The 14,473-nt window shown below is 43.2% G+C and overlaps 2 protein-coding genes across 2 annotated transcripts in view; one reads left to right on the plus strand and one right to left on the minus strand.

Moving 5' to 3' along the window:
• Positions 1-12,248: 12,248 nt before the first annotated feature.
• The window catches only part of dapk1 (death-associated protein kinase 1), a 125,515-nt gene continuing 123,290 nt past the window's right edge, over positions 12,249-14,473 (plus strand). Inside the window, exon 1 of the mRNA XM_038984572.1 lies at positions 12,249-12,462. The gene's annotated coding sequence lies outside the window, so the exon portion shown is untranslated. The remainder of the gene's footprint in view (positions 12,463-14,473) is intronic.
• Positions 12,455-12,997, minus strand: LOC120039047 (glycine-rich cell wall structural protein 1.0-like). Its single transcript, XM_038984574.1, has one exon. It carries the CDS (start codon positions 12,995-12,997, stop codon positions 12,455-12,457), a length of 543 nt encoding a protein of 180 aa, XP_038840502.1.

Here is a 14,473-nt window from a genome sequence, read left to right on the forward strand (position 1 = left end):
GTCTGTCTAGCAGCACTAGTCTGCCTGTCTGTCTGTCTAGCAGCACTAGTCTGTCTTGTCTAGCAGCACTAGTCTGCCTGTCTGTCTGTCTAGCAGCACTAGTCTGCCTGTCTGTCTGTCTAGCAGCACTAGTCTGCCTGTCTGTCTATAGTGTTAGTTTCTGGGAGACAAGCCAGAGTCATTCCTCATCTGTATCTCACCGTTACCGTGGGTACTAACAGCATTGTCGTGGGAGCTGGCCAGCGTTGTCGTGGGAGCTGGCTAGCGTTGTCGTGGGAGCTGGCCAGCGTTGTCGTGGGAGCTGGTAGTGTGGAGGATGGATGCTTTGAATGTTAATACACTGCTCAAAAAAATAAAGGGAACACTTAAACAACACAATGTAACTCCAAGTCAATCACACTTCTGTGAAATCAAACTGTCCACTTAGGAAGCAACACTGATTGACAATAAATTTCACATGCTGTTGTGCAAATGGAATAGACAAAAGGTGGAAATTATAGGCAATTAGCAAGACACCCCCAATAAAGGAGTGGTTCTGCAGGTGGTGACCACAGACCACTTCTCAGTTCCAATGCTTCCTGGCTGATGTTTTGGTCACTTTTGAATGCTGGCGGTGCTTTCACTCTAGTGGTAGCATGAGACGGAGTCTACAACCCACACAAGTGGCTCAGGTAGTGCAGCTCATCCAGGATGGCACATCAATGAGCAGACACATGCACATTTGTGGCCTGCTGGAGGTCATTTGCAGGGCTCTGCAGTGCTCAAACGGTCAGAAACAGACTCCATGAGGGTGGTATGAGGGCCCGACGTCCACAGGTGGGGGTTGTGCTTACAGCCCAACACCGTGCAGGACGTTTGGCATTTGCCAGAGAACACCGAGATTGGCAAATTCGCCACTGACTGGAGTAGAGCTCTATTTATAAACAGACAACAACCAGTTGACTGGATTAGAGCTCTATTTAAAAACAGACAACAACCAGTTGACTGGAGTAGAGCTCTATTTAAAAACAGACAACAACCAGTTGACTGGAGTAGAGCTCTATTTAAAAACAGACAACAACAACCAGCTGACTGGAGTAGAGCTCTATTTGAACAACCAGTTGACTGGATTAGAGCTCTATTTGAACAACCAGTTGACTGGATTAGAGCTCTATTTGAACAACCAGTTGACTGGATTAGAGCTCTATTTAAACAACCAGTTGACTGGATTAGAGCTCTATTTGAACAACCAGTTGACTGGATTAGAGCTCTATTTAAACAACCAGTTGACTGGATTAGAGCTCTATTTAAACAACCAGTTGACTGGATTAGAGCTCTATTTGAACAACCAGTTGACTGGATTAGAGCTCTATTTGAACAACCAGAAGACTGGAGTAGAGCTCTATTTGAACAACCAGTTGACTGGATTAGAGCTCTATTTAAACAACCAGTTGACTGGATTAGAGCTCTATTTAAAAACAGACAACAACCAGTTGACTGGAGTAGAGCTCTATTTAAAAACAGACAACAACCAGTTGACTGGAGTAGAGCTCTATTTAAAAACAGACAACAACAACCAGTTGACTGGATTAGAGCTCTATTTGAACAACCAGTTGACTGGATTAGAGCTCTATTTGAACAACCAGTTGACTGGATTAGAGCTCTATTTAAACAACCAGTTGACTGGATTAGAGCTCTATTTAAACAACCAGTTGACTGGATTAGAGCTCTATTTAAACAACCAGTTGGCTGGATTAGAGCTCTATTTAAACAACCAGTTGACTGGATTAGAGCTCTATTTAAACAACCAGTTGACTGGATTAGAGCTCTATTTGAACAACCAGTTGACTGGATTAGAGCTCTATTTAAACAACCAGTTGACTGGATTAGAGCTCTATTTAAACAACCAGTTGACTGGATTAGAGCTCTATTTGAACAACCAGTTGACTGGATTAGAGCTCTATTTGAACAACCAGTTGACTGGATTAGAGCTCTATTTGAACAACCAGTTGACTGGATTAGAGCTCTATTTGAACAACCAGTTGACTGGATTAGAGCTCTATTTGAACAACCAGCTGACTCAAAGGCTGTTTCTCTCCTCTCTACTTCCTTTCTCTCCTCCCCTCATCTTCTCCAGTTGCTCTTTTGAAACAAGTTGGAAGCTACGATCATTCCAAAAACATGACAAAAGAGAACAAGCAACTTGATCCCTCTGACTGTTGGCTTCAGGGAGAAACAGAATGCTGTCAGGGAGTGTTTTAGACAGGGGAGAGAGAAACCACTCTGACTGTGTTCCTCAGCACGTGTGTTTACTCAGCAAGCATTAAACGTTTACTATGCAGAAATCGCTCCTCCATTTCCTGGTTGCTAGAACTCTCTAATAGTTTGCCTAATTGCAGTTGATGTGAAAAAATAGAGTGTCGTGTAGAGAATCAATATACCTTCTATTACCAAAAATATTGTTGTTTCAGCTGTTTGAAGCTGGGGTACCAAACCGAAAGTAAAAGACACAAAAACAAAATCTAAGAACTGGAAGCATAGAAAAAGCACACAGAACCGATCTACCTCTTCTTAGACTGGCTTTCAATGAGAATTACAGATCTATAACTCACATTTCTATGAGTTACATATTACCACTTGTTGCATTTCTAGACATTTTGCCACAGGGCAAAGATAAAAAATGTTACATTTACATTTAAGTCATTTAGCAGACGCTCTTATCCAGAGCGACTTACAAATTGGATGATATGCTATTCTACTGTGATGTGATATATGCTAGATGGGCCCGCTGCCCTGGGTAGTATTACTGGGGGTTCTACCAGCTGATGCTACAGGTAGGCACCAGATACGTGGTGATCGACCTAAACCTCTTCAATTTTATAGCGACTTGTATTGAACATTTATTTTTAGAGGCAAAAATATGTCTGTTTTGAGTATCTGTTGTCACCTACGTCAGTGGCTTGTCAACTCCGTCACTAACGGCTTACCCCTTTTTAATATTCTTCAAATATATTTTAATCACTGCTCTGCAACATACAGAATTATCATGTTAGTTTGTGCATAATGTTTTAATACATTAAATAACACATACAAAGACAAATGTTCAAAATAATCTGCGGCACTAAAACATATTTTCATCCAAAAGTTGTCTCTCTGACCACCTCACACCTGCGCGCAGCATGTCGGGGCCCGCAGGTCACGCCAGTTGCCCACGGGAATGCAGCTCTCTACAGTCAGACACACAGTGGTTAATGAATGAATGAATGAGGAAGGAGAGATTTGAAATCCGGTCTTACAGTTGAATGTCAGTTCCTCTCAGAGCATATTGACATGCAGGCCTCTCCCTAGTCTCCTCTCTTGTCTCTTCTCTTCTAAAATCTGGTCTCTGCCTGCAGCTTCTGGGGAACCATCTGCTGTTCCTATTAACACGAGAAAGGCCTGTACAGTTGAAGTTGGAAGTTTACATACACTCAATTAGTATTTGGTAGCATCGCATTTAAATTGTTTAACTTGGGTCACATGTTTTGGGTAGCCTTCCACAAGCTTCCCACAATAAGTTGGGTGAATTTTGGCCCATTCCTCCTGACAGAGCTGGTGTAACTGAGTCAGGTTTGTAGGCCTCGTTGCTCGCATACACTTTTTCAGTTCTGCCCACAAACGTTCTATAGTATTGAGGTCAGGGCTGTGTGATGGCCACTCCAATACCTTGACTTTGTTGTCCTAAAGCCATTTTGCCACAACTTTGGAAGTATGCTTGGGGTCATTGTCTATTTGGAAGACCCATTTGCGACCAAGCTTTAACTTCCTGACTCATGTCTTGAGATGTTGCTTCAATATATCCACATCATTTTCCTCCCTCATGATGCCATCTATTTTGTGAAGTGCACCAGTCCCTCCTGCAGCAAAGCACCCCCACAACATGATGCTGCCACCCCCGTGCTTCACGGTTGGGATGGTGTTCTTTGGCTTGCAAGCCTCTCCCTTTTTCCTCCAAACATAACGATGGTCATTATGGCCAAACAATTCTATTTTTGTTTCATCAGACCAGAGGACATTTCTCCAAAAAGTACGATCTTTGTCCCCATGTGCAGTTGCAAACCGTAGTCTGGCTTTTCTTTGGCAGTTTTGGAGCAGTGACTTCTTCCTTGCTGAGCGGCCTTTCAGGTTATGTCGATATAGGACTTGTTTTACTGTTGATATAGATACTTTTGTACCTGTTTCCGTCAGCATCTTCACAAGGTCCTCTGCTGTTGTTCTGGGATTGATTTGCACTTTTCACAGCAAAGTACATTCATCTCTAGGAGACAGAACGATGGCTGTGTGGTCCCAAGGTGTTTATACTTGCGTACTATTGTTTGTACAGATGAACGTGGTACCTTCAGGCGTTTGGAAATTTCTCCCAAAGATGAACAAAACTTGTGGAGGTCTACAATTTTTTTTCATTGGCATTGAGTTTGAAGGTAGGCCTTGAAATACATCCACAGGTACACCTCCAATTGACTCAAATTATGTCAATTAGCCTATCAGAAGCTTCTAAAGCCATGACAGAATTTTCTGGAATTTTCCAAGCTGTTTAAAGGCACAGTCAACTTAGTGTATGTAAACTTCTGACCCACTGAAATTGTGATACAGTGAATTATAAGTGAAATAATATGTCTGTAAACAATTGTTGGAAAAATTACTTGTCATGCACAAAGTAGATGTCCTAACCGACTTGCCAAAACTATAGTTTGTTAACAATAAATGTGTGGAGTGGTTGAAAAACGAGTTTTAATGACTAAGTGTATGTAAACTTCCGACTTCAACTGTACATCCCTGTATCATCCTCAACCATCCCCTTCCCAACCATCCCCTTCCCGTCTCAACCATCCCCATCTCAACCATGGCTCTATGTAGTACTGTTCCCCTCCCCTAGTCTGTTCTGGACTTGGGGACTGTGAAGAGACCTCTGGTGGCACGTCTTGTAGGGTATGCATGGGTGTCTGAGCTGTGTGCTAGTAGTTCAAACAGACAGCTGGGTGCATTCAACATGTCAATACCTTTCACAAATACAAGTAGTGATGAAGTGTCACGATCGTCGTTGTAATCATATTCAGACCAAAGCGCAGCGTGGAACCGGTTTTATTTGAAGAGAACCGAACAACAAAACAATAAAGAAGAAACGATACGTGAAGCTCAAGCAGTGCTCACAGGCAACTACACAGAAACAAGATCCCACAAAACACAGTGGGGAAATGGCTGCCTAAGGATGATCCCCAATCAGAGACAACGCTAAACAGCTGCCTCTGATTGGGAACCATACCAGGCCAACAAAGAAATGCACACACTAGATACAACACCCCCCCAGGCACAACCCCAACCTAACCAAAATAGAGAATAACAAGGCTCTCTAGGGTCAGGGAGTGACATGAAGTCAATCTCTCCTCCACTTTGAGCCAGGAGAGATTTACATGCATATTATTAATGTTAGCTCTCTGTGTAGATTTAAGGGCCAGATGTGCTGCCCTGTTCTGAGCCAATTGTAATTTTCCCTATTTTTGGCACCTGATCACATGACTGAACAGTAGTCCAGGTGTGACAAAACTAGGGCCTGTAGGACCTGTCTTGTTGATAGTGTTGTTAAGAAGGTAGAAACTAGGGCCTGTAGAACCTGCCTTGTTGATAGTGTTGTTAAGAAGGTAGAAACTAGGGCCTGTAGGACCTGCCTTGTTGATAGTGTTGTTAAGAAGGTAGAAACTAGGGCCTGTAGGACCTGCCTTGTTGATAGTGCTGTTAAGAAGGTAGAAACTAGGGCCTGTAGGACCTGCCTTGTTGATAGTGTTGTTAAGAAGGTAGAAACTAGGGCCTGTAGGACCTGCCTTGTTGATAGTGCTGTTAAGAAGGTAGAAACTAGGGCCTGTAGGACCTGTCTTGTTGATAGTGTTGTTAAGAAGGTAGAAACTAGGGCCTGTAGGACCTGCCTTGTTGATAGTGCTGTTAAGAAGGTAGAAACTAGGGCCTGTAGGACCTGCCTTGTTGATAGTGTTGTTAAGAAGGTAGAAACTAGAGCCTATAGGACCTGCCTTGTTGATAGTGTTGTTAAGAAGGTAGAAACTAGGGCCTGTAGGAGCTGCCTTGTTGATAGTGTTGTTAAGAAGGTAGAAACTAGGGCCTGTAGGACCTGCCTTGTTGATAGTGTTGTTAAGAAGGTAGAAACTAGGGCCAGTAGGACCTGCCTTGTTGATAGTGCTGTTAAGAAGGTAGAAACTAGGGCCTGTAGGACCTGCCTTGTTGATAGTGTTGTTAAGAAGGTAGAAACTAAGGCCTATAGGACCTGCCTTGTTGATAGTGTTGTTAAGAAGGTAGAAACTAGGGCCTGTAGGACCTGCCTTGTTGATAGTGTTGTTAAGAAGGTAGAAACTAGGGCCTGTAGGACCTGCCTTGTTGATAGTGTTGTTAAGAAGGTAGAAACTAGGGCCTGTAGGACCTGCCTTGTTGATAGTGTTGTTAAGAAGGTAGAAACTAGGGCCTGTAGGACCTGCCTTGTTGATAGTGTTGTTAAGAAGGTAGAAACTAGGGCCTGTAGGACCTGCCTTGTTGATAGTGTTGTTAAGAAGGTAGAAACTAGGGCCTGTAGGACCTGCCTTGTTGATAGTGTTGTTAAGAAGGTAGAAACTAGGGCCTGTAGGACCTGCCTTGTTGATAGTGTTGTTAAGAAGGTAGAAACTAGGGCCTGTAGGACCTGCCTTGTTGATAGTGTTGTTAAGAAGGTAGAAACTAGGGCCTGTAGGACCTGCCTTGTTGATAGTGTTGTTAACCTCTAACGAGTCTCCCTCCCGTATCCGGGATCCTCCTCATCAAAAAAGCTGACTAGCATAGCCTAGCCTAACGCGACAGGGATATCATATAATATAATTTCATGAAATCACAAGTCCAATACAGCAAATGAAAGATAAACATCTTGTGAATCCAGCCATCATTTCCGATTTTTAAAATGTTTTACAGCGAAAACACAATATGTATTTATATTAGCTCACCACAATAGCCAAACACACAACGCCATGTTTTCACCATGTTTCCACCGCATAGGTAGCTTTCACAAAACCCACAAATAGAGAGAAAATTAATCACTAACCTTGAACAACTTCATCAGACAGTCTTATAACATCATGTTATACAATACATTTATGTTTTGTTCGAAAATGTGCATATTTGAGGTATAAATCGTAGTTTTACATTGCAGCCACCATCACAAATAGCACCAAAACAGCCAGAATAATTAGAGAGCAACATGAAATATATAAATACTCATCATAAAACATTTATGAAAAATACATGGTGTACAGCAAATGGAAGATAAACATCTTGTGAATCCAGCCAATTTTTCTGATTTTTTAAGTGTTTTACAGCGAAAATACAATATATATTTATATTAGCTCACCACAATAGCCAAACACACAACGCCATTTATTCACCGCCAACATAGCTTTCACAAAACCCAGAAATAGAGATAAAATTCATCACTAACCTTTGGACAACTTCATCAGATGACAGTCTTATAACATCATGTTATACAATACATTTATGTTTTGTTCGAAAATGTGCATATTTAGAGCTACAAATCTGGGTTTTACAACGCAGCCATCGTCACAAATAGCACCAAAATGTCCGGAGATATTTTGGACAGTCACCTAATCTAACCAAAGAACTCATCATAAACTTTACTAAGAAAATACATGTTGTACAGCAAATGAAAGATACACTGGTTCTTAATGCAACCGCTGTGTTAGATTTTTTTAAATAACTTTAGTACAACATACAGCATGCAATATTGTGAGACAGCGCCCTACAATTCTCCGCCTTGTTGGAGCCAACATAGAACACAAAAATACGAAATAACATCATAAATATTCTCTTACTTTTGATGATCTTCCATCAGAATGTTGTGCAAGGAGTCCTAGTTCCAGAATAAATCGTTGTTTGGTTTTAGAATGTCAATTTCTTCTGTCGAATTAGCAACTTTGGCTAGCCATGTGGAGGGCACATGTCCAAAAAATAGTTGCGCCTGGAACGAAAAATTCCAAAATTCCCAATAAACGTCGAATAAACTGGTCAAACTCGGTTGAAAATCCTACTTTATGATGTTTTTCTCATATGTATCCAATAAAATCAGAGCCGGAGCATTTCGTCGTGTATACGTAACGCATTTCAGAAGACAATGTGGAGTTCCCCTGTGCGCCGTTGAAAACTGACAAAAGAGCGGACCTGTCACTCCAAAAGCTCTCATTCGGCCTCACATCAAGCTAGACACCCCGTTCAACCTTCTACTGCCTGTTGACATCTAGTGGAAGGCGTATGAAGTGCATACAGATCCATAAATATAAGCCAGTTGAATAGGCAGGCCCTGACACAAAGCCCCATTTTCCTGTCTGGAAGTTTGCTGCCAAATGAGTTCTGTTTTACTCACAGATATAATTAAAACAGTTTTAGAAACTTCAGAGTGTTTTCTATCCAATAGTAATAATAATATGCATATTGTATGATATAGAACAGAGTACGAGGCCGTTTAATTTGGGCACGATTCTTTCCCAAAGTGAAAACAGCGCCCCCTATTAAGAATACGTTTTAAGAAGGTAGAAACTAGGACCTGCCTTGTTGATAGTGTTGTTAAGACGGTAGAAACTAGGGCTTGTAGGACCTGCCTTGTTGATAGTGTTGTTAAGAAGGTAGAAACTAGGGCCTGTAGGACCTGCCTTGTTGATAGTGCTGTTAAGAAGGTAGAAACTAGGGCCTGTAGGACCTGCCTTGTTGATAGTGTTGTTAAGAAGGTAGAAACTAGGGCCTGTAGGACCTGCCTTGTTGATAGTGTTGTTAAGAAGGTAGAAACTAGGGCCTGTAGGACCTGCCTTGTTGATAGTGGTGTTAAGAAGGTAGAAACTAGGGCCTGTAGGACCTGCCTTGTTGATAGTGCTGTTAAGAAGGTAGAAACTAGGGCCTGTAGAACCTGCCTTGTTGATAGTGGTGTTAAGAAGGTAGAAACTAGGGCCTGTAGGACCTGCCTTGTTGATAGTGTTGTTAAGAAGGCAGAGCAGCGCTTTATTATGGACAGACTCCTCCCCATCTTAGCTCCTGTTGTATCAATATGTTTTGACCATGACAGTTTACAATCCAAGGTTACTCCAAGTTGTTTAGTCCTCTCAACTTGCTCACTCTCCACTCTCCAGTTGAGGTTTAGGGCTTAGTGAAAGATTTCTCCCAAATTCAATGCTTTTAGTTTTTGAAATATTTGGTACTAACTTCTTCATTGACACCTATTCTGAACTGTAGTAGCTGGTGTGTATATTGTTGAGTTTTATTTAACCTTTATTTATTAACTAGGCAAGTCAGTTAAGAACAAATTCTTATTTACAATGACGGCCTACCCCGGACGGCTCTGGGCAAATTGTGCGCCGCCCTATGGGACTCCCAATCACGGCCAGTTGTGATACAGCCTGGATTCGAACCAGGGTGTCTGTAGTGACACCTCAAGATGCAGTTCCTTAGACCGCTGCGCCACTCAGGATCCCCTATCAGCAAACATAGACACACTGGCTTTACTCAGAGCCAGTGTCAGGTCATTAGTAAAGATTGAAACAAGTAAGGGTCTAAACAACAGCCCTGGGGAATTCCTGATTCTACCTGGATTATGTTGGAGAGGCTTCCATAAAAAACACCCTCTGTGTTCTGTTTGACAGATAACTCTCCATCCACAATATAGCAGGGCATGTAAAGCCATAACACTCATTTTTCCGGCAGCAGATTGTGATGTCAAAAGCCGCACTGAAGTCTAACAAAACAGCTCCCACAATATTTGTATTAGTAATTTCGCTCAGCCAATCAGTCATTTTTGTAAGTGCTATACATGTTGCATGACCTTCCCTATAAGTGAGATGATAAATCTGTTGTTAATTTGTTAACCGTGAAATAGCATTGAATCTGGTGACACTATAACTAAGACTATGTCTGAGCTGAGACTATAGCTGAGCTGAGACTATATCTGAGCTGAGAATATAGCTGAGCTGAGACTATAGCTGAGCTGAGACTATAGCTGAGCTGAGACTATAGCTGAGCTGAGACTATAGCTGAGCTGAGACTATAGCTGAGCTGAGACTATAGCTGAGCTGAGACTATAACTGAGCTGAGACTATAGCTGAGCTGAGACTATAGCTGAGCTGAGACTATAACTGAGCTGAGACTATAGCTGAGACTATAGCTGAGCTGAGACTATAACTGAGACTATAGCTGAGCTGAGACTATAACTGAGCTGAGACTATAGCTGAGCTGAGACTATAACTGAGCTGAGACTATAACTGAGACTATACCTGAGACTATAACTGAGCTGAGACTATAACTGAGCTGAGACTATAACTGAGCTGAGACTATAGCTGAGACTATAACTGAGCTGAGACTATAACTGAGCTGAGACTATAACTGAGACTATAACTGAGACTATAACTGAGCTGAGACTATAACTGAGCTGAGACTATAACTGAGCTGAGACTATAACTGAGCTGAGACTATAGCTGAGACTATAACTGAGCTGAGACTATAACTGAGCTGAGACTATAACTGAGCTGAGACTATAACTGAGACTATAACTGAGCTGAGACTATAGCTGAGCTGAGAATATAACTGAGCTGAGACTATAGCTGAGCTGAGAATATAACTGAGCTGAGACTATAACTGAGACTATAACTGAGCTGAGACTATAACTGAGACTATAACTGAGCTGAGACTATAACTGAGACTATAACTGAGCTGAGACTATAACTGAGCTGAGACTATAACTGAGACTATAACTGAGCTGAGACTATAGCTGAGCTGAGACTATAACTGAGCTGAGACTATAGCTGAGACTATAACTGAGCTGAGACTATAGCTGAGACTATAACTGAGCTGAGACTATAGCTGAGACTATAACTGAGCTGAGACTATAACTGAGACTATAGCTGAGCTGAGACTATAACTGAGACTATAACTGAGACTATAGCTGAGCTGAGACTATAGCTGAGACTATAACTGAGCTGAGACTATAGCTGAGACTATAACTGAGCTGAGACTATAACTGAGACTATAACTGAGCTGAGACTATAGCTGAGACTATAACTGAGCTGAGACTATAACTGAGACTATAACTGAGCTGAGACTATAACTGAGACTTACTGAGCTCAGACTATAGCTGAGACTATAACTGAGCTGAGACTATAACTGAGACTTACTGAGCTCAGACTATAGCTGAGACTATAACTGAGCTGAGACTATAACTGAGACTATAACTGAGCTGAGACTATAACTGAGCTGAGACTATAACTGAGACTATAACTGAGCTGAGACTATAGCTGAGCTGAGACTATAACTGAGCTGAGACTATAGCTGAGACTATAACTGAGCTGAGACTATAGCTGAGACTATAACTGAGCTGAGACTATAGCTGAGACTATAACTGAGCTGAGACTATAACTGAGACTATAGCTGAGCTGAGACTATAACTGAGACTATAACTGAGACTATAACTGAGCTGAGACTATAGCTGAGACTATAACTGAGCTGAGACTATAGCTGAGACTATAACTGAGCTGAGACTATAACTGAGACTATAACTGAGCTGAGACTATAGCTGAGACTATAACTGAGCTCAGACTATAGCTGAGACTATAACTGAGCTGAGACTATAACTGAGACTTACTGAGCTCAGACTATAGCTGAGACTATAACTGAGACTATAACTGAGCTGAGACTATAACTGAGACTTACTGAGCTCAGACTATAGCTGAGACTATAACTGAGCTGAGACTATGACTGAGACTATAGCTGAGACTATAACTGAGCTGAGACTATAACTGAGCTGAGACTATAACTGAGACTTACTGAGCTCAGACTATAGCTGAGACTATAACTGAGACTATAACTGAGCTGAGACTACAACTGAGACTTACTGAGCTCAGACTATAGCTGAGACTATAACTGAGCTGAGACTATAACTGAGACTATAGCTGAGACTATAACTGAGCTGAGACTATAACTGAGCTGAGACTATAACTGAGACTTACTGAGCTCAGACTATAGCTGAGACTATAACTGAGCTGAGACTATAACTGAGACTATAGCTGAGACTATAACTGAGCTGAGACTATAACTGAGACTATAGCTGAGACTATAACTGAGCTCAGACTAATTTCAATGTGAACAGTCTGTTTCTATCTGTCTAACTCTTTGACCATCTCCTCTCCCCTTGTCCTGCAGTGGTCAGTTTGCGGTGGTAAAGAAATGTCGTGAGCGTAGCTCTGGCCTGGAGTATGCCGCTAAGTTCATCCGTAAGCGACGGAGCAAGTCGAGCCGGCGTGGCGTGACCCGGGAAGACATCGAGAGGGAGGTCAGCATTCTGAAGGAGATTCAACATCCTAACACCATCACGCTACACGACGTGTTCGAGAACAAGACTGATGTCATCCTCATACTAGAACTGTGAGTACCCTGACCCCCCTGACGCCCCGACCCCCCTGACGCCCCGACCCCCCTGACGCCCCGACCCCCCTGACGCCCCGACCCCCCTGACCCCCTGACGCCCGACCCCCCTGACGCCCCGACCCCCCTGACGCCCCGACCCCCCTGACGCCCCGACCCCCCTGACGCCCCTGACGCCCGACCCCCCTGACGCCCCGACCCCCCTGACGCCCCGACCCCCCTGACCCCCCTGACGCGCCGACCCTCCTGACCCCCTGACGCCCGACCCCCCTGACGCCCCGACCCCCTGACCCCCTGACGCCCGACCCCCCCTGACGCCCGACCCCCCTGACCCCCTGACGCCCGACCCCCCTGACGCCCCGACCCCCCTGACCCCCTGACGCCCGACCCCCCTGACGCCCCGACTCCCCTGACCCCCTGACCCCCTGACGCCCGACCCCCCTGACGCCCCGACCCCCCTGACCCCCTGACGCCCGACCCCCCTGACGCCCCGACCCCCCTGACGCCCGACCCCCCTGACGCCCCAACCCCCCATGATGCCCCGACCCCCCCTGACCAGACTGGTTACAGATCAAGGTTGAGGCCATAGTTAGGGGTGCTTTCTCATCAGAACCAGTTTGTGAACTAGTGTTATGGTTAAGGTTATGTTTGGGGCTGCTTTAACCTGGACTCTCTGGCTTGAAGAATCTATTACAAGTCTAAGCTAAGCACTGTGAATCTGCATTGACTACATCGTAAACGTTACCACATCAGTACCACTACAATAATCTCTGCCAAAGACCAGTGGAAGGTGCTGTTTCTACCAGGGCTTCTACCAAGAGATAACGTGTTATCTTTGACACTGTTATCCAAGCAGACAGTATTTCAACCACATAATGCACCCAATACCAACTGAAGTCTTATCAGAAACGTGTTTCATCGTTTTCCCAGCTTTTCATTTCCTTGAAACCGGTCAAACTGATGACATTGGGACATGTTGCACAGGATCAATCTTTCCAGTGTTTTGGAGTTATTGCGTTTTCTCCCCGGTCCCTAAATCTTTCCAGTGTTTTGGAGTTATTGCGTTTTCTCCCCGGTCCCTAAATCTTTCCAGTGTTTTGGAGTTATTGCGTTTTCTCCCCGGTCCCTAAATGAAACCGACAACTTTACCGATGGTAACTAGGTTATTAATGCTCATTCTATCGATGTAAGACAGACACTCCTTGAGTATCCCAAATAATAACGGGATATTGGTGTGCATTTAAGTTTGTCCTGAAAATCAGGTGTTTCATCACCTTTTTATATGAATGTTTTATAATATGTATATTTGTATAGACTACACCTAATATAGAATAGTAGAGGCCTTTGAATTTCTTTCAATTCAATTTCCTTTCATTCAAATTAGAATTGCAATTCTGTATCCTGTTTGCTACTTCAATAATTTAATTGGAATTGAAGAGGCATTTTATATTATGAATTGAGCACAACCCTGTTTTATACATCCTGACAGTCACCTTATCCAGTCACCTTATCCAGTCACTATATCCAGTCACCTTATCCAGTCACTATATCCAGTCACTATATCCAGTCACTATATCCAGTCACTATATCCATTCCCTATATCCAGTCACCTTATCCAGTCACCTTATCCAGTCACTATATCCAGTCCCTATATCCAGGCACCTTATCCAGTCCCGATATCCAGTCACCTTATCCAGTCACCTTATCCAGTCCCTATATCCAGTCACCTTATCCAGTCACTATATCCAGTCACTATATCCAGTCCCTATATCCAGTCACTATATCCAGTCACTATATCCAGTCACTATATCCAGTCACTATATCCAGTCACTATATCCAGTCCCTATATCCAGTCACTATATCTAGTCACCTTATCCAGTCCCTATATCCAGTCACTATATACAGTCACTATATCCAGTCACTATATCCAGTCACCTTATTCAGTCCCTATATCCAGTCACCTTATCCAGTCACCTTATCCAGTCACTATATCCAGTCACTATATCCAGTC

Source organism: Salvelinus namaycush, unplaced genomic scaffold, assembly GCF_016432855.1.
Source record: "Salvelinus namaycush isolate Seneca unplaced genomic scaffold, SaNama_1.0 Scaffold249, whole genome shotgun sequence".
Taxonomy (NCBI): domain Eukaryota; kingdom Metazoa; phylum Chordata; class Actinopteri; order Salmoniformes; family Salmonidae; genus Salvelinus; species Salvelinus namaycush.